This window comes from Ooceraea biroi, chromosome 2, assembly GCF_003672135.1.
Source record: "Ooceraea biroi isolate clonal line C1 chromosome 2, Obir_v5.4, whole genome shotgun sequence".
Taxonomy (NCBI): domain Eukaryota; kingdom Metazoa; phylum Arthropoda; class Insecta; order Hymenoptera; family Formicidae; genus Ooceraea; species Ooceraea biroi.
In genome coordinates this window covers 15,748,289-15,775,052 of record NC_039507.1, presented here as the reverse complement: position 1 = coordinate 15,775,052, position 26,764 = coordinate 15,748,289, and the positions used below count along the sequence as shown (strand labels likewise).

General features: G+C 41.4%; 6 protein-coding genes, 2 long non-coding RNA genes and 1 pseudogene across 8 annotated transcripts; 4 read left to right on the top strand and 5 right to left on the bottom strand.

The window, feature by feature from the left end:
• Positions 1 to 816: 816 nt before the first annotated feature.
• Positions 817 to 5,450, bottom strand: LOC105280125. Its single transcript, XM_011340371.3, has 4 exons — positions 5,345 to 5,450; positions 3,292 to 3,329; positions 2,451 to 2,699; positions 817 to 1,860 (listed from the first exon to the last, which is right to left on the bottom strand). Exons 1-4 carry the CDS (start codon positions 5,346 to 5,348, stop codon positions 1,798 to 1,800), a joined length of 354 nt encoding a protein of 117 aa, XP_011338673.1. The 5' UTR covers positions 5,349 to 5,450; the 3' UTR covers positions 817 to 1,797.
• Positions 5,451 to 6,494: 1,044 nt separating this feature from the next.
• LOC105280123 (X-ray repair cross-complementing protein 5-like) lies at positions 6,495 to 9,601 on the bottom strand. Its single transcript, XM_011340369.3, has 13 exons — positions 9,443 to 9,601; positions 9,150 to 9,260; positions 8,847 to 9,064; positions 8,638 to 8,763; positions 8,486 to 8,567; positions 8,207 to 8,356; positions 7,948 to 8,131; positions 7,714 to 7,847; positions 7,479 to 7,622; positions 7,255 to 7,397; positions 6,955 to 7,185; positions 6,710 to 6,869; positions 6,495 to 6,622 (listed from the first exon to the last, which is right to left on the bottom strand). The coding sequence occupies exons 1-13, from the start codon at positions 9,461 to 9,463 to the stop codon at positions 6,614 to 6,616; spliced, it is 1,713 nt and encodes a 570-aa protein (XP_011338671.1). The 5' UTR covers positions 9,464 to 9,601; the 3' UTR covers positions 6,495 to 6,613.
• A 9-nt stretch (positions 9,602 to 9,610) lies between these two features.
• Positions 9,611 to 11,541, top strand: LOC105280124 (alpha-2-macroglobulin receptor-associated protein). Its single transcript, XM_011340370.2, has 7 exons — positions 9,611 to 9,932; positions 10,000 to 10,141; positions 10,217 to 10,387; positions 10,467 to 10,574; positions 10,649 to 10,754; positions 10,827 to 10,983; positions 11,160 to 11,541. Exons 1-7 carry the CDS (start codon positions 9,729 to 9,731, stop codon positions 11,361 to 11,363), a joined length of 1,092 nt encoding a protein of 363 aa, XP_011338672.1. The 5' UTR covers positions 9,611 to 9,728; the 3' UTR covers positions 11,364 to 11,541.
• A 138-nt stretch (positions 11,542 to 11,679) lies between these two features.
• Positions 11,680 to 13,801, bottom strand: LOC105280118 (beta-1,4-galactosyltransferase 7). The gene is made up of 5 exons (XM_011340364.3): positions 12,983 to 13,801; positions 12,696 to 12,910; positions 12,403 to 12,626; positions 12,187 to 12,333; positions 11,680 to 12,099 (listed from the first exon to the last, which is right to left on the bottom strand). The coding sequence occupies exons 1-5, from the start codon at positions 13,083 to 13,085 to the stop codon at positions 11,805 to 11,807; spliced, it is 984 nt and encodes a 327-aa protein (XP_011338666.1). The 5' UTR covers positions 13,086 to 13,801; the 3' UTR covers positions 11,680 to 11,804.
• Positions 13,802 to 13,943: 142 nt separating this feature from the next.
• LOC105280182 (melanotransferrin) lies at positions 13,944 to 18,933 on the top strand. The gene is made up of 9 exons (XM_020031910.2): positions 13,944 to 14,436; positions 14,766 to 15,187; positions 15,281 to 15,398; positions 15,471 to 15,650; positions 15,727 to 16,394; positions 16,467 to 16,631; positions 16,708 to 16,796; positions 16,877 to 17,217; positions 17,479 to 18,933. The coding sequence occupies exons 1-9, from the start codon at positions 14,373 to 14,375 to the stop codon at positions 18,117 to 18,119; spliced, it is 2,688 nt and encodes an 895-aa protein (XP_019887469.2). The 5' UTR covers positions 13,944 to 14,372; the 3' UTR covers positions 18,120 to 18,933.
• A 638-nt stretch (positions 18,934 to 19,571) lies between these two features.
• LOC105280120 lies at positions 19,572 to 23,126 on the top strand (annotated as a pseudogene).
• On the bottom strand, positions 20,548 to 21,115 carry LOC109611019. Its single transcript, XR_002193335.1, has 2 exons — positions 21,023 to 21,115; positions 20,548 to 20,924 (listed from the first exon to the last, which is right to left on the bottom strand). It is a non-coding gene; the product is annotated as an uncharacterized LOC109611019 (long non-coding RNA).
• On the bottom strand, positions 21,623 to 22,224 carry LOC105280119. Its single transcript, XR_894055.2, has 3 exons — positions 22,133 to 22,224; positions 21,831 to 21,909; positions 21,623 to 21,737 (listed from the first exon to the last, which is right to left on the bottom strand). It is a non-coding gene; the product is annotated as an uncharacterized LOC105280119 (long non-coding RNA).
• Positions 23,127 to 23,666: 540 nt separating the features above from the next.
• Positions 23,667 to 26,739, top strand: LOC105280121 (esterase E4). The gene is made up of 8 exons (XM_011340365.3): positions 23,667 to 24,031; positions 24,355 to 24,480; positions 24,556 to 24,715; positions 24,869 to 25,242; positions 25,441 to 25,612; positions 25,718 to 25,911; positions 26,067 to 26,211; positions 26,327 to 26,739. The coding sequence occupies exons 1-8, from the start codon at positions 23,837 to 23,839 to the stop codon at positions 26,632 to 26,634; spliced, it is 1,674 nt and encodes a 557-aa protein (XP_011338667.1). The 5' UTR covers positions 23,667 to 23,836; the 3' UTR covers positions 26,635 to 26,739.
• The last annotated feature ends 25 nt before the right edge of the window (positions 26,740 to 26,764 follow it).

Here is a 26,764-nt window from a genome sequence, read left to right as displayed (position 1 = left end):
CTGAATATTAAATTTTTTTATTTATTATTACAGATAACGACGTACACGAACAGCGTGTATTCCCTTAAATATATTACTCTCTGCCTACATATATATAAGTTACAAACAAAACGCTTTACATATGTTACAAGAAAGTGGTCTCCAGCACTTGGAGAGAAAGCGCACTTCGCACTTGCGTTAAATCGGGTAGGAACGTTAAGCCGCTTTAAATTTAACGTAACGTTTAACGTTAAGCATCACGTAAGCAAGTGGTAACGTGAACAAGCAACGGGTCCGGCCCGATCGACTATCGTCTTCGAGATTGGGACGAAGCTCTCGTTAATTGAATTACAGGAACTCGGCAACTCTTTCTAGTTTTTTAACTCCACTCTTTCTGGGTTTTTAGTAGCATTGTCAACCGCATTGCGAACCGAGATTCATCCCGCGAGTCGATTCACACGTCGACACAGATTCTGCGTCGTCCTTGGATGCTGCAAGCTGCTCTCGGTTACACCTGATTCTTCTTTCGCGCGTTCAATATGTCTTTGTCGAAGGCCAAGAACTTGGACAGCCGCGTCCCGTTATAAGGCGTGTCACTCCCCGGCGGATGGAGCCTCATCTAAAACAAAGGCCGACGTTGTATAATCGGCTGCACGGATCATATGTTAACGAGGATAATCGATTCGCGGCGCAATTTACATATTCCTCTCACGTAGGCGTTTAATTATTTGTCTGCACTTGAACTGAAGGACTACGTACCGCATGCCTCGAACTTTCCTTGCGCACTCCTCGCGTATCGTGAGAAAATCAACGTTAAGATGAAACAATGTTCACTTATTCTGCACAAAGATGTTTTATTTATATACATTTGTGCGTGTGTGACATCAAATCTTTATATGCACAGTGACAGACGAGGAAAAATATATTATATAGACGTAGAGTAGTATCTTGTAGGTACTTTCAGGGTCCGAAAGAAGTTTTATAAAATAAAGATTTTATGCAAATTTTTTTATTTTCTTGGAGATTATGGAATGATCTCTTTCACTAACAAGAGTCGTATTTATAAACGCTAGATCTGATTATTCCCTTCGTATTGTCACATGTCAATCTGATTGATTTCTTGAAAATAGCATCCACAGCTAATCGTAAGCATTTACAAAGTAAATGCTACGGTGACATTACTGATAACGTAATTTATTAACATGTGACTGGCACGCAATTATATACCAGCTGATTCCACGCCTGAAAGCGGCAACACTCTCCGAAGCTCCGTCAGAGGGTTAATAAACAATCACCCAGCTCTATCACGGTTAGTTTTATTAATGTTGTTATAAAAATAAGTTTCCCCTTTTTAACGAAGCTTAAAAACTGTGGAGCACTGACTTTCCTTATCGCGTGTACTTCACATTCTCTGATAAAAAAAGATTTGTAGAAAAATTTATATGAAGTATTTGCTATTTTACACGCACGTATATGTTAATTAATTCTCTCATTATCCACTTCTTCATTTTGAATATTCGATGTAGCGATAACTTGGCTATTAATTCATGGCTTGTTCAGTTACATAAAGTGACGTAACTTAACATCACCGTTTCATATTGTTGTTAAAACGAAGAAATGAATAACTGTGAATTATCTATGCGTGTCGCCGCTAATTATTTTTTTTTTTTATACTAAGTATTATTTTTGCGAATGTCGAGCTCTCCGACGACTGCAACAGCCCCCGAGCATTAGTATGTGGCGTGGATTTGATTTTATTTGGGTTTTATGGTTTGCATGTGCGTGGATTTTTGCGGCCGTGCAGCGCCATTCCCGTTCTTATTTCTCGGTGTAGTCGTTGTCAATGGCTTTCGCATCTCCGTCTGGATTACTGAATCGCTTCTGTAAAGAGAAAGAAGACCGACACCAATCCGTTACACGCTACGCTTTCGATGTTACGATGGTGTGACGCGTGGGGGTGAATCTTTTTATTGTATGAAGCTACGGTAGGGATTAATCCTCCGTATAAACTTGCAAGCTCATAGCATCTTGTCTCATCGACATTAGCGGTAGCATCTAATTTGATTACTAATTTAAATAAAAACTATATGAATCTGGACATTTTCATGAAAAAAGCGTTCATATTATTAACCATTGCTTGAAATTGCAAAGCGAAAAATATACAGTGACATATCTTTTATATATTAAATTAAATTAATATATATTATATTGAGATGAATACTTTGCAAAACTCAAAGGAATTTATATTTCAATGTAGAACATTCTCATCAACTATATATCTCAACACAGATATTAAGGTACATAAATAATGTATTAAAAAACATGATTCATATAAATTAAATTATCTCAATTTTCTTGTACGCGTTTTTCTCTGGTACACCGCCGGTTTTCACTTGGCCACGTAAACAGTGCGTTTCCACTATACTTTTGCGTATAATATACTGCGCTCTCAAATAAAACCAGGCACTCACCATGATTCTGTACTTCTCCTTGCAGGCGTACTCGGTTTCGTCCACGTCGTTGTAGCAGTCGCTCTTATAATCCTCGGGTATTGGACGACCCTCGAACTGGCACAGCCTGGAAAGTGGTCGCGCCTTGACCAGCATCTTCTCGAAACCGATCGGCTTGTGCTGCGGACAGTAGAACACGTCCGGCGTGTTCTTGTCGAAGACGATGCTCTTCCGCATTATATCGCCGCATTGCACCGCGACGAGAAGCGTCTGATACGGATTCAAATGAGATTAATAATGCATCAAACCGAATCGTACCTTCAATATTCGAAACGTCTTAGGAAAATATTAATTTAATTTAATTTAGGAAAATATTAGAATTGCAATCGAAATTGTCAAATTTCGTAAAAATGATCTATTTTTACTCTTTGTTTTAGCTAACAAATATTTTATGATATTAATGTTGTGCGCTGGCTAATGTGCGAACACATTCTTGCTAATTAAAATTAAAAAATTAGGAAATTGTAGGAATAGCGTTCGCTACACCGCAAATGGCCTACATGTCTAGCGCAACATTTATCCACGAGTTATCAACGGGGAAGATCGTTTTAATTTCACGCTAGAAAATTTCCCGTGCCCGTTCCGAGGATCAGCGAGAGAATTATTTACGTGCGATATCAAATTAATCGCACGATTTCCTAGTCATGATGGATTGTTAGGCGTTATACTGCAGCTTCTGCACAGCGAATTCTCGTGCGCTAATGGCACGCACGCAGAGAAAACGATCGGCTTCCGGGAGCGGGAAGAGCAGGAAAATGCATTCAGGAGTGCGTAAGTCTCGCAGCGAATGAAAGTCACTTACGGCGAGCACGACGAGCAGGCTGCAGACGTAAATGTTCCCTGCAAAAGACAAGGTAAGAAGGTGAGTCAGCGCGGAAAAATCAACCGCGTAACGCGGTGCACCAAACGGAAAGAAAAAAAAATAGAGAAAGGGGATCCAGAATATTTATTATTACCGCCGGCGAGCGATCTTGCGCAAGTAAATTTTGCAATTCCGTTATTAAAGGCAAGAGTATGCCGAGGACAAGAACACGGAATGTTAAAGCGACAGGTCTTATTAAAGCTTTCATTTTCACTTGCCGATTTGCAGTCTCAATTACCGAGATGAATAAATTTTTTCAATCATTTTTCCCTGTCTAAAAACAAATTATTTAAACAGCCTAGTGAGGATGGATTAATCCCGTTATGCAATCTACTTGAACATAAATTGTTCTCTAATTTATTGCTGTCTTTTTATAATTCACACATCGGGGACTCTCCTCGTTTACGGTCGTGCGGGACGTCCGTTAATTAAGATCTAGATTTGGATCATTTCCTCTAGAGTCCTCGTAAATTGCGATTACGACTCTCGATAAAAGCGGCGTGCACACGTCTTTTTTTTCTTTCTCTCCACCAAGGCAATTAGCATACGCGCATTATTCTCCACACTTTTCGATTCTAGGTCAGTGTTTACCATCGCGGGCGTATCTTCTCGCATCTCACGGGCTTGCACGCATATCATTTTTCACGGCCAACGGCCAGGGAGTCCGTCTGTGCGTGGAAAGGTTTCTCTTATTCCACACTGACCCAAAATCAATCGAAACGTATCGGGTTTTTGACATTATCGCGGCTTACCCGAGACTTTCCCCGTCATTTGCGCAATGTCATGCGTACAACGTGTTCCTGGTTCCAGCTGCGACCGACGCATTCGAATAAATTCGCGTCACACGTCGCTGAACCGTCAGATAAATCGATGTAGCATATCGTTTTTTCATTATTCAAAGTTCAGAAATGTTCGCTGAAAAACGACGATACGATCGTTTAACTGAACCCTGCGCGAAGATTATTTCTTCTTAATTTGTGAAAGGAATAACGCTGATGTTGATAGTCGAGGCAGAGGATTGCGTAACGTGCACAACTGCATACGACTGGGATGCACTTAAACGTGACATTTTCACCGTGAGATATTTATTCGTGGTATTTCGCATAGCATCTACTAATCACAAGTACGTATGATGATAATTACGCGCGGCCTGTATTTAATTCCCGTTAATACCTCTCATTTCCCTTCCGTGTTCCATCTTTTGCAATTCCTCGGTTTGATAGGAACATATTTACTCGTTAAAAAAATATATATTTTTTTTTTCATTTTGAAGAAGACAATTTAGATTTAGCGTTTCATACAATAGCATTTTAAAAAAATACATTTAAAAACATAATTTTAACGTTTCAAATCCGAAATTGGATCGTGACGATTTATTGAGATTTAATTAATATTAAAACATCAAAAAATATATGAAAATAATATATAAAAGATATTTCGAAAATGTGTAAAAATAAAAATACTTTTCCAGCATTCTTACACTTTTTAAACATCTCTGATGTCCGAAAATAGATTCTTAAAAAATACTCTGTCAGCATGATACTTATATTAAGTAAACTATATAATATTGCAAAGATCAAGCACCTCAAGTATCCCGAAGGTATTCAATGTCTAAGAAATCAGAGCTCAGAAATCCTCCAATATTTCTATGACTGGTAAATCAGTATCAAAAAAGGACTCTGATTTTTTCTTCCTTTTGGACATTTCCGAGTGTGAGAAGAGCCTGTTATAATTAACGAGCCGTGATGGAACTTGCTTAAATAAACTATCGCAACGACCTGCACGTGCGAGTAACGCTTTCGATTCAAGAAGGATCCAGGATGTACGCTGCGCGATGCGTGGGCAGGATTCCAGCGCGTCGCGAGGAGGTCGCGAGATCCGCATGCGATCGTGAGCACCAGGCTTCCTCGATATTCGACTCGTTTCGTCAGAATGGAATGCCGTAAGTATCAAAAAGGGGCCTGCTGAGTCAGCGAAGCCACGCTCGACTTACCCATGCTGTTCTCCGGCGGCAGGCGTTCGTTCGCACCTGTTGATCCTCACGATACGGCGTCTCTTCGTCAACTAAATCGCCGCGGACCACGTCCTCCTCGCCGCGCGTCCGGAGAACCGCCCGTTAGATAGTACGGACAGTAACTGCGGGCCAATATCCGGGGCCTTGTGCGTAAAGAGGTCTCGCAAGATGAATAATACGAATGAATTAACGTTGCAATGAATATTAAAATGAAAGAAAATTTAATACGTTATAACATTATAATTGTAAATTTATAATAATCTTAGAATAATAATGTAACTTGATTGACAAAGTTTAATATACCATTAAATGAAATTTATACTTGGCGATATATACAGATGTGCTTAATGTAAATTTCTTGTTAATAACAAATTAGAAAATGATAAATTGAATAATATAAATTTCTTAAGAGAAACCGATAAATAATACCATGTCTCCATGATACACCGTACTCGGAATCTTGAAGAATCTTGGTTCGCCGCTGACTACAGGACGCTCCACGCGCGAGAATCGCGTAACAGCGCGTTTCACGAGCGATCAACGCCATGTCATGCCAGAGAACTCCTTCCTTTTATAGGCGTCGGACGAATCACCGAGCGTCATCCTCACGAAACGAGTCGATGAAATAATCGAACAGCTAAGTGGACGAGGGAGGAAGGTGGTACCGCATTGCAGAGGCCGACTTGCAGTTTTATGCGCACCGTATGCGAGAAATTGTCATTTTTCCAAGAATCCCGTGACGTGCCATCGCCTAAATCGACTCTTTAATTCTTTGCTATTCGATTAAATATAATATGCTTGTAGATTTAGGTCAACGAATTTTCGGTAAGTCGAGAATGGGAAAAAGGGAGTAGGCGTTATGTGGGCAGGTAGCCTCGGTTCTTCCTTTATTCGGTCGACGATAGTGTCATCGTCTCAACCTTCTTCTTAGCACTAAGGGATACCACGAAGAACAAGAACTGCCACCACGCAAAATTCCTCACTAAAACTGAATACATTGTGCATGCATTTTTTCTTATTAAAATATAAAATATAATCGTTAATAAAATATTTCTTATTCAATATACCAATTAATTGGTTTCTCTCTGCAAGGTGTATTCGACGCCATTGCGATACATCGCGAGGTATATAACATTTATTTTATTTATTTATTTTATTGGCATAAAAAATATTTAAAAATATACATTCACACACCGCATGACTTTGTACAATCATATAACAATTATAGTCATTGCCAGCGGTTACCTGTTAGTCATCCTGTAACATTTATAACATCGCTGCGTATTAAAAGGCAGATAATTATAACATAAAATTCATAGTAAGAAAATATATTTGTGTGCTCACCATGTCATCGAAATCAAAATCGCACGCGCCTGAACACGCTGGATTGTTCGATTTATCACCATTATCGAATCCAACGTCTTCTTCCTGATCTTTGATCGACTGTGCCACGTTACCGTTACCAGATTGCTCGTTATCCTCTTGTTCTCTTGCTCTCTTGCGCCTAAAAGAGAATACATCGATAAAAAAGAAAACCGGTATTTTTTAACGATATTTTCAAATCTATTTCGCATTTCAATTTCACTTACTTTCTGGTCTTCAAAGGCTCCTTCTTCTCTAAGAAGAACAAATCCTTTATCTTCTCCACCACCGGCTTACACTTTTCTCTCACGCGTTCGGGTGGCTCCAAGAGAGCTTTCACCTCGTCGGCGATCGGCGGCAACGGTTTATTGAGCGCGCGAGCCGATAACGTATCCCACATGTGCTGCGCGCCAGGATCCGGCATGCATTCCGGTAAGTACTTGTCAATGTCGTCGGTGCTGCCGAAAAAAAGCACATGAATCTCATTGCATCCCGTACCTCGCGAGCGTTTCACTTCGAATACTCACGCGTCCGACAATTCTAGGGACACCAGCAGATCGTCCACGGCGTTACTCTGTTCCTTCGACAATCGCTTCATCAGATAGTCGAGCGGTTTCTGCCCTATCGGTTCGTAATCCCGCTCAAACGGCAACCCGATCTCGATGAGACTCTGTCAGAAAAATCAGAAAAATACAATTGCCTGATAAATCGGAAATCGTGATCTAAGGAGCCAGGAAGACAACGTCCTTACCCACGGCTCGTTTGGCACGCCGACGCTCGGAAACAACGCCACCATGTTGGCTTCAGTGTTAGGCCTGTAGACCTTTTGCACGACGGCGACCACGTCCGCCTCAACCATGGCTTGCACCAGGGCATAAAACCGCCGGCCTGCCGACTACGAGGAATTCCTCATTCACCTTTATTTGCGTTACGTGAAATCTTTATTTCACCGACTTAAATGACGCGAATAATTATTTCTGTCTCACCTCGCTAGCGGGTACAACCACGTACGTGCCGTCCGACAGCCAATATTCCATGGGAACGTTCTTCCTCGCGGTGAAGCCGTGTATCTTGTAGCACTTCTCGTTCTTCTTGGGAGTCATGGCCTTCTTAGCTTCCTCTGGAACAAGCAGATCGGCGTCGATGTTGTTAATGTGATTAAGTTTAATGTTAAAATTAATATTAATGAAGTGACTATGCAGATTTTATTTTCAGATTACCCGAGACGGGAATAGCCTTGCCACCGTACACGTAGCCGCGGATTATGTCTTCCTCTTTGTAAATGGTCCTATTACTGTCCGTCCATTCCGCGGTACGCTTGATCGGCACTCGTTGATCAGGATTGTCGGCCGTGCTCATCTTAGCCGTGTCCTCCTTTCCCGGTAACTTCACCTTACGTGGCATCTCGTAAAGTGAACAATGCGTGAGAATACGTATGAAAATGTGCAACTTATGTTTCTCCTATAAAACTGGTGTTACCTTGGAGATCCCAGCGATCGGAATGCAAAAGTCACCCAGCTTCATCTCGCAGCGCCACAGCATCGGCTTGGTCGATGGTCGCTTGTAGAAGCGTACGTTGGACATGGCGTGCTCGAAAGTGAGATACTGCCCATTGATCTGCCCATTGATCTGCAAGAACAATTGTATTTGATTGTTCCTTTGTTATTTATTTGCTCTAATTAATTAATTCATTTACTAAAGATAAATAATTAATTCATTTTCCGATTGTTCTTCTATAAATCTACTTGCTTCAATTACCTCTTTCACTTGCAAGACGTCACTAAGTAATGCCTCGCTGGCTGTACAATTCTTGTCTGTACTGTCCAATGCCCTTTCTCCACTACAACATACAATTTTGTTATCTCAATTTTTGTCATTATCATTAAAATTGAGTGAATTAATTCAGTTACATTGCTATGAGAAAAATTCCCTCGGAGCTCAAAGCCTTCGCAATGTCTTCTACTTGAAATTGGCTCACAATGTCCTCATCTTCATTAAAATCAGACAGCAGAATTATTTTCCTCTCAGATAGATCTCTAAAGTAAAGGAAGCATGATGGCTACAATGTGTATTTATCCATGTATAAAAAAAATCGAGACTGCCTTTACGGTATACTGACACACATTCACGTTTCATATATTCAACGGCAGCAAAAATCCCTTCCATCCAGGAACAACTCTGATTAGTGGTTTGTAATTTCTCGATGCTCTCTATCAAGTCCCAGTTGCCAATCTGCATGCTACACAATTCCTGTACATTGTCCATCCCAGTATCGCTTTCACCACAATCCGATCCCATTAGCATTACGCCTACTTCATCCTTCGGGCGCAGGAATATCTAGGAAATGATTTAAGTCGCTTAGGAGAGATACAAATCAAACGATGTAACTGCTACTGATGTAATGGGCCAGAGAGCAATTTACCTTCTTTTGAATGATGTGTTTAAGAATAAATTTTGCCTTATCTAGCAACCGCGAATTGCTTTGTGTGCCGTGACGAACGACACCGATATTCACAAGGAACGTTATGCTTTCCTGTGGACAGACAATAAAAAGATTCGAATTCCTGTGTCAGCACATGGTCTTGCCTTTAAAAAATTTCTCAATTTTTTAAATATCTATCTTTATTTGCTACATTGTAAAAGACTTTATATCAACTTATTGCGCCTTATTAAAGATTGTCCGCTTAATCGATACAGAAAATATTAAGATCTAACCTTCAATTTTTTTGGTGGCATTTTGCCCCGATTATCAGGCCCACTGGACCCACCGCGCACTGAAAATAATTATTTATCGATACGATTCTCGGAATTTCTATTCAGTGCGTCGAGCGTTTCCTTCGTAATTCAATTCAAACCTCAAGAGAACTGACGAACATAACCTGGGACTAATCACGTGACAATGAGGCTATGTTCACGACGCTGCGTGCGATATATCAACTGACGTCAACTTCATAGACGTCGCATCGTACATACATACATCGTTTTTGCATTGCACAGAAAAATGTTACTCTTGAATGCACAATTCATTTTGTTGATAAGTTCAATTCTGCTGTCGGTGCACGTCAGTGTAGGAGAAAATAAATACTCCGCCGAGGCGAACAAACCTAAAAATGCGGGCTCTTCGGAGTCCCCAATTTCTCTCAGGGAGTTGGACAAACCATTCCGGATGGCAAAGTTAAATGTAGTCTGGGTTAAGGCGAAAAACGTGAGTAGCGGAGGATGCATAAGTTAAAACACGAGTGTACGACATATAAATTACTCGCTTGCCTCAGCGTCTGACGGATACCAAGCTGCAGTCGATCTTCAGCGACCTGAAGATTCACGACAAAGAAGAGATCGCGTACAAGCACTTTAAGTCCGATGGCAAGGATCCCGAAGGTTCGGAGGAGGCGCGTCTGAGAAAGAAGCTCATTGGTAACCTTGTGTTGTCCGGCACAGTGTTCTTTTCGCTGCGCTAAGCTCTAATTTCACACAATTTTTTTGTTACAGGGATCATGAGCACGTACGACTTACTGGAACATTTTGCTGAAACAGAGGATCCGAAATTACTTAAAGTTCACAAAGCACTGAACGACGGCAGCAATTATGTCGCTAAGAATGTATTTAAAGACACAAGATTGGACAAATTGTGGGCTAAAGCTGAAGTCGCTGGCTTTTCTGGTATATTCTATTGCTAGGATATTCCGTTTCAATCGGAAAGTGGCTGTTTGTGTATTCATGTACCATTTTTGTATCCTAGATGAGGAACTCGAGACTTTGAAGCAAGAATTCCAACATCACCAAGACAAGATGGATGAATTTGTCAGTTTATTGAAGGGACAGTCCAAAGACTCAGAGAAATCTCATAGTTAGTCTTTGACACACATTTTGCCATGATTTAATTTTTTCATATCTACTTATTTATTTAATAACGATTTTTAGATACCTTGCACCTTAAGCCAGACAACTTGAATGAATTGGAGGAGGAATTATCCAACAACGTGCCAAGTCCGAAATTAAGTCACGAGGAAAAATCGGGTTTACTTCGGTGGGTGCATTGGCTTGTATCTTGTACGTATCTGAATCGTTAATTTTTTTTATCGGTACGTTCAATTCTCAGGGAGAAACATTTAGAACTGAGAAGTGGATACGACCGCTTGGATAGACTCACCGCAAAGGGACCGAACTATAAGGAGTTTATCGAACCCAAGGTGCAAGGATTGTGGAAAGTTGCGCGAGAAGCAAACTTCTCTTCCGACGAGCTGGCGTCTCTAAAGGTAATAAATTATTAATTACACGATGCGGTATCTCTCTCGTATTTTTTCTTGTTTTATATGTATATACATATATACCTGTAACAACAGTCACGAATAATGTTGTGTTGCAACTATGAATCGGTTATTTTTGATTACTAAAAAAAGAATGCGTCAATATAGACATACATGTTGCACAGGAGGAGCTTTTGCATTACGAAGCGAAATTACTCAAACTGCAACACCTGCATGCCGAGGGAGCTCTGGAAGCAGCGCGGAAGAGGCAACCCGAGGATTCAGATAATTCAATTGCAGATCAACACATAAAGAAGCACATTAGGACTGTACAGAAACTTCATACGGACCTGGAAACGAAAATTATGCAAAGGCACACGGAACTGTAACATAATTGATAATTGCCATTTTTACAAAATATTAAAAAACTGTGTATGCTGTGCAATTTATATTAATATATGTAGCAGTTAAAAAAAAAGAGTAATTATTTTTATGGAAAGTAAATTTAGTACAAGTCTATTTTTGTAAAACTCGTTAATTAACAATAAAAAAATAATCGTTACTAAATAACTTTGATTATTTTATAATAAAAGTACATAAACTGATACCGTACATAAATAAATATAAAAGTACATAAATTGCTAAAAAATATGCGTCGCATCACGGGCAGTTCGTAAGTCTCTCACGAGCAGCGTGTGAACAAACTATAGGGAACTGTTTTATTATTTTTACCTAAATCGAGTACATAAAAAATGGAAGAATGCGGATGTCGTTCGAGTATACATTTATATATATAATGTTTCTTAACAATTAAATCACTAGCGTTATAATTACAATGCAGTGGCGAGTTTACTACTATTAGCTTTCTTCTTCTCCTTCGATCTCCCCTGATCCTTAGATCCGACTAGCTTCTCGCACTCGCACCAAGGGGTGCTCGATTTATCACACAGCAGGGAGATATTGATCACCGTTAAGGGCGTGTCCGATACAGTCATCTTGATCGTGTCCAGTATCTTGTACGAGACATTGTTCAAGCCGGTTTGTCGGTCCCGCTTCCTAGTGACTTCCCGTTGATTATAACACTTCGCCATGTCTCTCTTCCTATGATTTCTATCGTGTATGTGTCTGCAACGAATATTCGATGCGTAATAAGCAGTACATGGGAAAGATGAATTATATCTAATAGCGTCATCCTGACAAAGCGACACCCACTTGAACGTATTATGCGTTCCCGTCGATACGTTTTGCGGCCGGCTGACGCTCAGGTGGGCCTCCTTCAGTCTAACGTAAAACTCGTCGTCCTCGAGGCCCCATCCCCAGTACTTGTTGGACATGCCGTTTACCTGTATGAAGTGCTCCCTGCAAGAACGTACGTTAAGATAACAAATAGCAATAGGGTGAGAGTGCCGCGGCACTCAAAATAAGAACCTTTTAATAAGTAAGATGCCACCGATGAAGGTAAAATAATGATATCGAGGATGGAGGTCCGGCGAGGAAACGTGGTGCGGCCCTGCGCTTGGATATGAGTATGATAACTGATCGTTCATGGGCAACAGATCTACGTCGTGCATCGCGATATAGTCGAACGCCTTCTCCGTTTCGAGGAAACCTACATTTATGAGGGACGCTCGGTTGAACCTGTATCTGTCCACCTGTAAAATGTAAGATACGTCATAAAAAGAAAATTCTCCATATATTTTACATAATATGATATTCTATACCTGATTTAATACAAATATGTGATAGTCTATGTCCTGCTTGTCTAGAAACTTTTGCATATGTGGTACAAATATCAGTAACTCCTCGAAACGATCTCTAAATGGCACCAGTATGGCTAATCGATGCTCCGATCCCCCTTTACGTCTACCAATAATCTCATCACTCGCTCGCTTCAGATGCTGATTCAATTGTGCATTCGTCTCACATTTGCACTCATCTGAAACGATAGCAATACATTTAGATGATTCTTTCTACACTCTATAATATTTCCCAGTGGCCAGTGGCTTACCGATGCTGATGGGCGATATACTGATAATGCATGATACGCCAAAGGTGATCAGAATGCAGACAAAGATATATTTGAACCTTATAAATTTCCAAATGTTATCCATGCTGATCAAGATCTTTAGAAAGAGTTCTTCACATGAGATAATCTTTCATAAAATGCGAGTGTCGATCAACAGACACATACAGCTGTGAAGTTTCTCATCTTCTTCTATGTGAAAACAGTTATGTTTCTTCCCCTTTTTATTCTTCAATTTTTATTTCAGAAGTTAAATACTCCTTTAGCAAGAAGGCATATAATACACCCAGCTCCGCAGTGCAGTCCTGTAATTAATTACTCTCCAAGCTGCTGCGAGACTGACGATAAAAATTTCGATGCTATTGCAAAGAGCAGAGAGTACTTGACGGTACGAAGCGCATTTCTTCAGGAAGACATCGGGAGATGCCCGTTAAAAATTCATTCCAACGTTCAGCATTCACATCGTTCTCCCCTTCCGTGCCAAAGTTCGCTTTCGACGAGTATCCTTTCTCGGCTCAGCAGCGTTTCTTCGTCGGGGGACGAAGGGACGTCCCTTTCACTGATTCAGCAGACGACGAAACCTCTCGCGCGTCTTCGTAGTGCAAGCTGTACGTGTCTGCCGTGCACTCGTGGACATCGTGGACGAGCTCGACGTGTCGCGCGTGCGACGACTCGCGCATTATCGTGTCCTACCGACGCCACCGTCTAAGCACGCGTCACTTCTGTCAGCTGTCAGATTTACCATCGTAGGTTGACAACTCACGAATTTCCGACCTGATTGAAGATACACTCGGATCACCTTGCGGGCTTGCGCTGCCCTGCGCCGATTCACGGTGCCGTGCACGTTCCGAGTACGTTCCGAAGTGCACCGACAACGCGTCTGTCTCTCCGGCTACACTCTCCGCACTCTGCGTTGTTGGTTTCTCTTTTCCAATTTACGAATAATTTACATTTGCGCCTTTTTTTCTAAATGGTCACTCGTTCTTTCCGCAACACAGTTTTATTTTTATATTATTATATTATTTATTTATTATTTTAAGTGCAAGAATAATTAATTTATTAAAATATGGAAATATATTGTTTGATTTGTTTACAGTCTTGTTTAAATTTATAATATATTCAGTTCAGATTTATGAGCTATGATTATTTTCCTTTTCCCTCGAAAGCTCGATCCTACACCTGATTCACACTGGAGTACAAGCGAGTGCAGTTAAAATGAACACACCTGAGCGTCGCATTGGTCATTCCATCCTGTTTTAATGAATGGAGTACGTCACGCGTCATACGGTTGGGTGTAGCTCGGTACAGTTGGAGCGCTTGGGTTAAGGGTGTTGTCCGTGTCCGATTGATTCAAAAATAAATGTTTTAAAGGAAAATGTGGTTCAAGTATCACGCGTTAGTGGTGTCCCTGTGCAGTTTCTTATCATACCAGACTAATGGTACTGTTCACCTGTTTGTGTAGATATCGCAAAAGCGGAATTAACGATTGCGTTGTAGAACCTTGGATTCACTTAGCAGTGCATGTTAAATCAGAAAGTTTATCCACGCAATATCGATTAATCATCCTTGAAATGAACAAAACTGGCGCGATTTCAGTTTTCATGTAATCTCTCCGTTATCTTTAAGATAGATTTTATTTATCTCCTAACGCGTCACACCTACTTTGCATTCTTGCTGCAACTTCCACGTTTGCACTGCCAATTATTTTATCGAGAAAGATTTTGGACTGCAGTATTTTACATGCTATTGTCATTGATCTGATCGACAGGCCAATCGATTGTATTCCTCAACAATACGGTTACATGGTGCACAGTTTCTGAGGGCGAGCAGAACAAGTGCGAGGCATTTGGCAGAGCGATTGATCGTGAGAGAGGCTCGTTCGGCTTGAGCTATTTCTCGCTGCGCTGCAAGCGAGCTTTCAACAAGGAGGAATGTATGACCATGCTGGACCACGAGAAAGCACAGATAACAACGTTAGACGCCGGGGAGGTGTTTATAGCGGGACGATACCACAGTCTTATTCCAATCATGCAGGAGATATACCAGAGCGGTGTGAATTACCAGTACGCCGTCGCAGTGATCAGGAAAGGCTCTCTGTCCGATGTGCAGAGCTTGCATAATCTCAGAGGCAAGAGGGCCTGTTTCGCTGGTGTTGGAACATTGGCAGGCTGGGTTATTCCCATTAATACTGTAAGTGGAACCTAGATTCTGACATAATCAATTACGACTTGGCGAGTGTAATCTCCAACGTACCTATTATGCGATAAAACTTGACTTGCACAGCTCATGAAATATGGAGGAATGGAAGTTATTGACTGCAACAACCACGTGAAGTCAACGATCAAATACTTTGGTCCCAGTTGTGCAGTGAACTCGTTAATCGACAAGTATAATCCGCTTGGTAAGTGATGTAACAGCCTATCGATGTGCGTTCCTGCCTTGTACTCGTCATGAGTTGGAGATTCAATTGCAGGCGATAATTCCGATCAGCTGTGCAAGCTCTGCATCGGAAAGATACCTGGTGGCAAGTGCACGACTCAAGATCCTTACTCGGGATACGAGGGCGCCTTCCGTTGTCTGGTCGAGGCGGGCGAGATAGCCTTCTTGGTGCACACAACCGTGGAGGAGATGACCTCGACGACGTTCGACTTCAGTACGTAGCTTACGAGGGACAAAAAGAAATTTTTTCCCCAAGAAAAAATACTCATTTAGTCAATTTTTACTATCAGGTTCCGTGAAGAAGGAGCAGTTCGAGCTGCTGTGCAGGGACGGAACCCGCAGAGCCGTCGACGAGTACAGGACCTGCAACTGGGGCACCGTGCCGTCGCGCGCGATAGTCACGTCCTCGGCGACCAACTTCGAGATCCGCCGCATGTACCAGAGATTCCTGGAGAGAGCCGTGCGGTTGTTCCATAAGAGTAAGAACGACACGTCCGGCTTCAATCGGAACTTGGACAACAATCAGAGAGGATTCCGAGGAGAGGATCTCGAGAATCGCGCGGGGCACAAGTTCGGCGAGAGCGACTTCAACAGGGGCGGCTACAACAATCCAAACGAGTACAACACCGACCGAACGTGGGACCGCAATGGATTCGATCGACGTTACGGCGGCGCCGACGGCGGATTCAACTCGTGGGACAGGTCCAATGACACGTGGGACCGCAATGGATTCGATCGACGTTACGGCGGCGGCGACAGCGGATTCAACTCGGACAGGTTCAATGACACGTGGGACCGCAATGGATTCGATCGACGTTATGGCGGCGGCACGAGCAATGACACGTACGATTACTACAACCGGGATCACACCGAGCCTACGAACGTACATCCCATAGAGGTGTTCGACCTGTACGAGTCGGCTCCTAGATATGGAATGCAGCACAATCTCATCTTTTCTGTAATGCATTTCGATTATTTGCACTTTCGACAGTTATTGGAATTTTATTTTAACGCGCGCTGGTTCTTCCAGGACTCCGCTCGCGACTTCGTGCAACTGTCCGAGAAGGACCAGACGTACACTGGTTACTTGGGAAGAGCCTTAGATCAAATACTGGGAGTACGCCATTGCCCGGTAAATCGGATGGCGTTGTGCGTCACGTCTGATCCGGAAATGGAGAAATGCGTGAAAATGAAGGTGTCTATTAGAAGACAACTATTTGTTTTTCCTTACTTGAAGGATCGTTTAAGTACACTTAATTCTATCGTTGCAGATCGCCTTAAAAGCCCAGCTGTTGAAGCCGGAATTGATTTGTCACAGAGGCCACAGTCAGATCAATTGTATGCAATCGATACAGAACGGGTACGTGTAAAATGTGTGTCGTGCACTTGAGTGCACGTACATTTGAGTCCAGCGTATCACCTTGTATATCATTGTCGCAGGATTGCTGATGTAGCCGTGCTGGACGCCAGCGACGTCTACACTGCCGGCCTACGCTTCGACCTGATTCCGTTTATATCGGAGGTGTACAATCTCGGCACGCCGGATTATTACGTCGTCGCCGTCGCCAAAGAGGAGGACGACAATACGGATCTGACGTACCTCAAGAACAAGTATACTTGCCACACCGGAATCAACATGGCCGCGGGCTGGGTTTATCCGCTGGCGTACCTCATCTCGAATAAGTGGATCAGGGGATACGGCTGCGATTCCGTGCGCGCCGCTGCTGAATACTTCACCAAGTCCTGCGTGCCAGGCGCACTCAGTACCGAGTACAATACAGGTAGCTGAAATTGCGCGTTCCTTTCCTGCAATCTGAAAAAAAAGAAAAGTTCAAAGAGAGAGAGAGGAAGATAAAATAATTCTAAATTTTTAATATAATTCTAAATTATATATTTTTTAATTTAGAATATTATAAATTATATCATTTAATTTAGAATTCAATTCTAAAGTAAACCAGCAGTCCTGAATATATAATTTGATAATCCTAGATAACTAAAAAATTAGAAAGATAAAAACCGTTATCCTGAGCTTTTGATTACAGGCGTGCCTTACGATAACATGTGCGACTTGTGCCACGGAGTGAGCTACAGATACTGCCGACGGGACGCTTCTGAGGATTACTTCGGGTACACCGGCGCGTTTAGGTGCCTGGTGGAGGGAGGCGGAGACGTGTCCTTCGTGAAACACACGACGGTCGCGGAGAACACCGACGGCAAGCGCAAGGAGTTCTGGGCGCGCAACACCTTCACGAAGGACTTTCAGTTACTCTGTCCGGACGGTACGCGCCGGCCGACTACGGACTACGTGAACTGCAACCTCGGCAAGGTCGCCGCGAACGCGATCGTCACGCGCGGCGGCTATTACGGCTATAACCAGACGCAGATCAACGCTTACATAAATCTGTTCATATACGCGCAACAGTTCTATGGCCGGAAGGAGCAGGACGAGTTCAGTTTCAGCATGTACTACAGTCAGCCGCCTTACAGCGATCTCATCTTCCAGGACGCTACGCAACAGCTGATCGTCATCCCGCCGGAGAAGCGGGAGTACAGCGCGTACCTCGGGCAGGATTTCATGCGAGCCAGGAGAATTGTCGATTGCAACGCTGGCGCGTCCGCTATAAGCTACTCGATTTTCGCGACGACGGTCATGATCATGTTCACCTTCGTGTTTGGTAGATAAGGCGCCGGAGGACTGATCGGGATCGCGAACGAGAAGAGAGAGATCTGAGATATAATATAGTAGATTTTATCATTGTCAACGCATACAATATCTGCATTTTTTATCCGCAATGTAAACTGCTGTTAATATCAGTATAGATTCTAAATTTATCGAGTATTGTTTTAGAAATATTTTATATATATATATATATATATGTATACTTAACAGTACAAATGTGACTGAAAGGGATAGAGTTAAATATGTAAATTCCATGGCTGCCTTTACATCCAGCTAGCACAGCTGTATATTTAAACGTATCCGTCCAAAATGAGCAATTTATCGATCTGCTAATTTTAAGAATTAACATTATTTAAGATTTGATACATGTATATTTTATACCGTCCACGCATTAACGTTTTATAATAAATCCTTGTAAAAAGTGTTTGGTCCACTTTTATTATTGTATTATCGTATAATAGATTGGAAAAAAGTAAATAATATATTAAAAGAAAAACAGTAATAAAGGAGTAAAAAATTAGAGCTCGCGTTTTTGTATATCACGAGGCACCAGTTAATTGATACACGCGATATAAAAATATTGAAATTACAATTGAATAACGGGCGAGAGAAGAAGACCACTGCTTTGGCTCTCAAAAACGTCAAACCTTAAATTTTGATCAAAATTTTTAAAGTTTACAGTTTTCTACCCAAAAATCAAGTAACTTTACCTAAGATATTGTAGATTAAAACATTTTTCTAATCACAAAGTAATTTATTATTGAAGAAAAAATACAATAAAAAAATACAGCGATATGAATAGTGACGTTTTATCAGCGAAAAACGAAAAACTGGCAAAAAGTTCTAACGCACAAGCACACAAGCATAATAATCCCAACGTTCATCAGGTAATGCGACGAACGATCGAAAATATTGAATATAACGTGTAATAAAAACATATATGTAGCTATAGGATGTTTCAGGTGACTCACGGAATACCCGATGTTCGTCTCAACAATGTAAGGCATCCTACTGAACAGAAAGTAAATTTAGCATCTGCGACTACTTCGTCTGCAAAAAATATTAGTCTAGCAAAATCAGGTAACTTTCATGACTATATAATTTACAGCTTTTTCAGTCGTTATTCTGCGGCTTATCAGCATTGCAATTGCAGTAAATTTTCTCAAAGTTTCAGGTAAACGTCAGACACATAAATTAGTGGACAGCAAGCAGGTATCAGGACCGTTTCAGCAGTCCGATAAGAAGACATTTCTTCTCGACACTTACGCCCGTATTGCGGCCATCAACAACAAACGCTGTCCTAAACGGGTACGCGAACTCGCTAAACCGAAAAGACAAATCCACAGCGAACGGAATAATTATACTGCGAGCTTCGATTCGAACTATTATCATACAATTAAACCTTACGGGACTGAAACTAATCGCAATTTAAAGGAATCGAAGAAGTAGCCTGATAATATCGTTCACAAGATATATTCCAAATTGTTCCACTTGAACATTAATCGAAAAATTGAGACATTGTATATCTTTAAAAATTCTTTAAACAAATCTATATGCCTAGGATGTAATGTAAAATTTTCAAATTCCTATCCGTGCACGAGTTAAAAGAAAAAAACATGAAAATGAAACTGTTATAATAAATCAACTAGTTTTTGTAATAACTCTTCTCTTCGTTATCTCTTCTGCAATGAGGAAAATATGACCTGCACCATTATTTCACGCTTTAATCATCTCGTACATGCATCGGCAAAAAATGCGGGTGGAGGAAAAGTCCAAAAGGTTCCGAACTCTGACCTAAGTCTGAAGATAACGCAGTTTCCTTAAGTGATACACTTTAAACACATCTGCTCTTCTGGCAAATGGCAAGTGTAACAAGGCAACGTTGTTATTATTTTATCACGAGTTTAAGTCTGATGCGCCTGCAAGATGGATTGCAAAATCGCGCGCGATGTCGCACAGGCGTACGACTGTCCGTTTATGAAATATTCATGCGTGTGAAGCACCCGAGGGTTTTCCGTGAAAAGTTATTGTGCGGTTCTGCGAGTCTTCCTCGTCCCGGCCTCCAACCGGTTTGCTTCAATTCCGCGCGAGTTTCCTCGCGTTTCGACTCTTCAGTTCAGCTGTTCCTCTGCTACCATGAAAAAGTTGCTCGTGATCCTCTTTAGCGTCGTCGCCGCTCTCGCCGATAACAATATCGCCGATGAACAATACGAGGTGACCGCACCGATTGGCAGAATCCGCGGTTCTACCTTAACATCGAGACTCGGCAAGAAGATTTATTCCTTCCGCGCTGTGCGATACGCCGAACCGCCGACGGGACAGCGACGTTTTCAAGTAAAACTTTAAATATTTGTAACTAAATGAATATAATAACATTATTATGAAAACTTATGTATTATGGTCGCTCAGAGAAATCAAAATTTATTTTTCATAATTATTTATCTTTCTAATTAATGCAGTAATGTCCATTAATTAATTTATAAGGACAGTCATCAAGGAAAGTAATTCTTGATACGGTTCTTATATAACTTTGCATTATTTTTCCTGGCAAGAAAATACATCAGATCTTATATCTATATTAACTGCAATATTATATGAAATTTATTTCGTGAATAATTCAGCACTGGTACGAATAAAGATTTGAAAGAAGAATCTCATCAAGATTATTACTTTTTATTTTTACCTTTCCTTAGGTCGCAACTCCAGCAGCAGATTGGAGCGGGGTCTTCGACGCGACTCAAGAAGGACCGGCCTGCCCAGAAATACGCGCACGGAATATAAAATGGAGGATTGCCTCCGTCTGAACGTCTACACGACGAAAGTGAGCTTCATTATGCGATGTATTGTATATTAACTCCATTAAAAAAATATAGTTACTAGTTGAATGCAATTGTCTTATTACGTACAGCTGCCGTCGGCGAATGATCCAGTAAAGAGGCCCGTAATGGTATTCTTCCATCCGGGTGCTTTCTACGTGTTCTCGGCTCAAAGCTCGACTTTCGGACCTCAATACTTGCTGGACAAGGACATCGTTCTCGTCACCGTGAACTATCGTCTCGCATCGCTGGGTGAATATTCAGCCTTTCTCTGTCGTCTATGAGCGATAAAGATATTGTCCATAAGTTTAAAAAAAAGATTAATTCTTTCTTTTTAAAAATTTTTTCTATCAGGATTCTTGAGCACCGGCGATTCAAAAGCGCCGGGTAATCTAGGCCTGAAGGATCAAGTCGAAGCTCTGCGATGGGTACAGAGAAACATAGCCGCCTTCGGAGGCGATCCCAGCAGCGTCACTGTATGCGGTTACAGTGCCGGTGGAATGAGCGTGATGTTACACATGGTTACACATGGTCTCACCGATGTCCAAGGGATTGTTCCACCGTGCGATCATGATGAGCGGTTCGGTGCCGGTAGAACCGTTACCGAGCAATCAATTGCACTTGGCGAAGAAGCAAGCCGAGCTGTTGAACTGCACAACTGACAGCACAGATGCAATGCTCGACTGCTTGAAATCAAAGCCGGTGGAGAATTTCACGAGCACTATATCCAACTTCTTCGTGAGTCATCGGTCGCTTTATTTCCGCGTGCGAATATCACGCAAACGTAATTTAAAAATCCCATTTTCTATTTTTAAATAATTAAAGGAAAAATGTAAGAAAAATTCAACAGGAATTGTAAAACTACATTTTTTTGTGCATGCAAGTGTATGAATCTTACTAGTAACTTTAAGTATCTTGCGATGCGTTCTAGGAGTGGCATGGTAATCCGCTTTTGGTGTGGTTACCAGTAGTAGAACCTGAAATTCATGGCGTGGAAAGGTTCTTATCAGAGCAGCCCAACGATCTCATTAAACAAGGAAACTTTCATAAGGTTCCACTAATTGCAGGAATTACCAAAGACGAATTCGGTGGTGTAATAGTCGGTAAGAATATTTAGAACGATTTATTGCAAATATAGAAAAATTAATATATACATGTATATATTTAGATGTAATATATATTTTATATTTAATTGCCTACTTTACTGTCGATTTTAGCCCTCGATCAGCAGCACAAGCTCGGAAACGATTCGATCCTCGAAGAGCTAAACCATGACTGGTACAGACTTGCGCCAATTACTTACATGTATGAGCGCGACACTCCTCGTTCCAGACATATAAGTACCGAATTGCGTCAATTTTACTTCGGCAACAAAATGCTCGGTCCGGACACTTATGATGGTCTCGCACATGTTCGTAATAAATTGTTATGAAATATATATTATTATATATAAGTCTTAACGTATATACTACACACGTATGAAATTAAATTAATCGACTCACTACTTAGCTCTACTCTTTGTTTCAGATTATAGCGGACAGTGCAATTATATATCAAATGCATCGCGCAGTGACTCTGTTTGCAGAATATTCTGACCATCCGGTCTACTATTACATGTTTTCTCACCAAGGACGATACGGTTTCAGTATGTGGAACGAAACCACGCCATATGGTATAATTTTTATATTTTTGTAGCTCTTACTTAAGCAAATTGATTTACATGCAGAGGACGTCTCACCTGGCCTTTATCCAAGATTTCAAAATAAATTATAATTAATTTATCACGTATTTTGTCGTTCTAGGGGTGGTGCATCATGACGATTTGCAATATTTGTTCTACATGAGCGTCCAATTTCCATTGTTCAAGAACGACGATCCGGAGATCCCTGCAGTGGAACTTATGACGAGCATGTGGTTTAACTTTGTTCACACTGGACAGCCAGTACCACCAGCTTTGGCAAACAAAGTCACGTGGAATCATTACGTACCGGCAGCAGATAACTACTTAGAAATCACCAAGGAACCAAAAATGAAGAATGGGCTTTATCCCGATAGAATGCAAAAATGGGAGAGCTTGTTTCCTTTTAATTCGGTACCAAATAAATTGGCCTAAACCTATTGAAAAATAATGTTATAAACCATAATATTGTACATGTATACATATCTGAAAGTGCAATAAATTATACATATTTTACTAGTCGTACAAATGCAGTTGGTTGTATTATGATGTACATACACACAAGAAATGTCTCTTCCATAAAAAAATATTTTCAGTGAACTGCAATGTTTGCAAATTGATCTCTCCTTAAAAAATTATATAAGAATTATTTATTACTAATGCAAAGCATTAGCACAGATTAAACAAATTTTTAATTCTAACTCTGGATCAGTATTCCATGTTCTAGTCAGGTACCTGACTATAACGTCATATGTGTATCGTCTAAAAGACTCGCGCAGAGAAAAAGTCTAAACCGTTACGAACTCTGACCCGACCCTGAAGATAATCTCTCACGCGATTTTTACGCGATGCACTTCAATCACATCTGCTCTGCTGCTCTCGAATAACATCGTGTCATTTTATTTCCATGTAAAATTCGGTAAGCGTGCAAATGTAGATTACAAACACGCGCGTGATCTCATATAGGCGTATGCCAGTCCGTTTAGACATATGTATACATGCGTATGATACACTTGGGGATTTTCCTGGTTAAGTAATTGCAGTTCACGCGCTCGTCTTCCTCGTTGCAGCTGCGTATAAAATACCGCACACTGCCCTTGAGCTTTTTAGTATTCTCCGGTACAATGCACCGCAAACGTGTCTAACCGGTCTTCGCTTTAATTTCGCGCGCGCGAATTTTCTGTTCAAGTTCAAGAATTTAGTTCGAGTACTATCCTCGTGTTACCATGAAACGCTTGTTTGCGATTCTCTTGGGCGTCGTCGCCATTCTCGCCGACCATCCTGCTGGCGAACAATGCGAGGTCGCTGCACCGATTGGAAGAATCCGCGGCTCCACCTTGACCTCGAGACTCGGCAAGAAGATTTATTCTTTCCGCGGCGTGCGATACGCTGAGCCGCCAACTGGGCAGCAACGTTTCCAAGTAAAGCTTGCAAATATTTACAAAAGGATGAATTGTAATAACGTTAAAAATTCGTTAGATATTAAGATCGATTGGAAAAATCGATGCATCTGCCTTATATAAGCAGTAGCCAACGAAATAATTCCTGCTACAGTTCTTACGTAACTTTACGCGGTTTTTCCCGGTAAGAGAACATGGTACAACATTAAGGTGTGATATTGGTCTCGTAGATTGGATTACATGAAACTTATTTCATGTATAATCTCGCACAAATTTTCAACATGTGAAAAACTTGGAATAAGAATTCTCCCTCTAGTAAGAAAATCAAAATTTATTGTTTTTAGGTCGCAACTCCAGCGGCAGACTGGAGCGATGTCTTTGATGCGACTCAAGAAGGACCCGCCTGCCCGGCAATAAATGCACAGAATATCATGGAGGATTGTCTACGCTTGAATGTCTACACGACGAAAGTGAGCTTCATCAAACGATGTGTGCATTGAAAAGGATAGAGTAACTAACTAATTGAACGCAATTGTCTCACGTAGCTACCATCGGCGAATAATCCCGTAAAAAGACCAGTGCTAGTATTTTTCCATCCTGGCGGCTTCTACGTGTTCTCGGGTCAAAGCTCGAACTTCGGACCTCAATACTTGCTGGACAAGGACATCGTTCTCGTCACCGTCAACTACCGTCTTGCGACACTAGGTAAATCCTTGGAATCTGTATCGCGCACGAGCGATAGAGCGATAGGTAAAAAGTGTATGAGCAAAGCGTAACTGCGATATTAATAATTTATCGTTCGTGCTTTCAAAGATAATTTTTTCCGTTAAAAAATATCTGTACCTATATCCTCGTTAGGCTTCTTGAGCACTGGTGACTCGAAAGCGCCGGGTAATCTGGGCCTGAAGGATCAAGTCGTAGCGCTTCAGTGGATCCAAAGAAATATAGCCGCGTTCGGCGGCGATCCGGACAACGTCACGATATCCGGCTACAGCGTCGGCGGTTTGAGCGTAATGTTGCACATGGTGTCCCCGATGTCCACGGGATTGTTTCACCGTGCGATCATGATGAGCGGCTCGACGATGTTAGAACCGTTCCCGACTGATCAGCTACACTTGGCAAAAAAGCAAGCCGAGCTACTAGACTGTCCGACCGATACTACGGGCGCGATGCTGGTCTGCTTGAATTCGAAGCCGGTGGAGAACTTCACCAACACTATACCCAAGTTCTTCGTGAGTCGATGACTGTTTTATTCTAGCGCATGAATATCATGCAATTATAATCAAGGGAAACAATCAAGTTTTCATCATTAGAGAAGTAAAGAAGAGGATCGAGTGACTAATAAATCAAATAAAAATAAAATAAAAATTGTAAATTCGATATAAATTTTAAAATTCGTCTAACTTTAAACTTATCGCTGTACGTTCTAGGAGTGGGATGGTAATCCAATTTTGGTGTGGACACCAGTAGTAGAACCCGAAGTCCACGGCGTGGAAAGATTCTTACCCGAGCAGCCTCTTGATCTCATCAGGAAGGGGAAGTTCCACAAGGTCCCGCTGATCGTAGGTGTTACCAAAGACGAGTTCGGCGGTGTGGTTGTTGGTAAGACCTGTAGCGTAATTGCCACATTAAGAACAATTTGTTGAAAAAACCAAGAAAGTCCATAAATACATGTGCTAATTGTGCTAAATATTTCACTGATTCTAGATATCGACAAACAACATAAGCGCGGAGACGATACAATGCTCAACGATCTGAACAACGAGTGGTACAGACTCGCGCCGATCGTTTTCATGTACGAGCGCGTTACGCCGCGTTCCAGGAACATCAGCACTCAAGTGCGCCAATTTTACTTTGGCGACAAACCAATCGGTCCGGACACGTACGACGGTATCGCACATGTTCGTAATAAATTGTTGAGAGAAATATCATTATGCACAGAAATATGGCGCATTTATAATATTAATAAATACTATTTAAAATAATATTTATAAATACTAGCTCGTTCGTCCGCCACATGTATAAAATTAATCAACTCGCTACATAACTGTTTCAGAGTATAGCCGACAGTGTAATAATATTCCCGCAGCATCGCGTCGCCCGGTTGATCGCAGAGAACGGTGACCAACCAGTCTACCTCTACAAGTTTTCTTACCAGGGACGGTACAGTTTCGCCATGTGGAACGACACCACACCATACGGTATTATTCTTTCCTGTTTCGGTTATTTTCTATTTATATTTATTGTCTGATTTTTATCATTCCTTATTTTTGGGTAAATCGATATTGGTTTTTATTGCGTATTCCATTATTTTAGGAGTTGTGCACCATGACGATCTGCAATATCTATTCTTCATGAGCGCCAAATTCCCGTTCTTCAAGGATGACGCTCCAGAGATCCCTACAGTGGAACTTATGACGAGCGTGTGGTCGAACTTTGCAGAAACCGGGCAGCCGGTACCACCGACTTTGGCGAACAAAGTCACGTGGGAACCTTACGTGTCAGCGACAGACAACTATTTAGACATCACCAAGGAACCAAAAATGAAGAATGGGCTTTACCCCGATAGAATGCAAAGATGGGAAAGTTTGTTTCCTTTAAACCCAATACAGAAAGATGTTTAAAAACAGCTTCATCACTGCATATGTTTGATTAAGACGTACATATTTTACTACTAATTGCAATGATTACCCAAATATTGTTTTTAATAAAATAGTATTTTCATGGAATTGAAAGTTTCGCAGAATGGGGTTT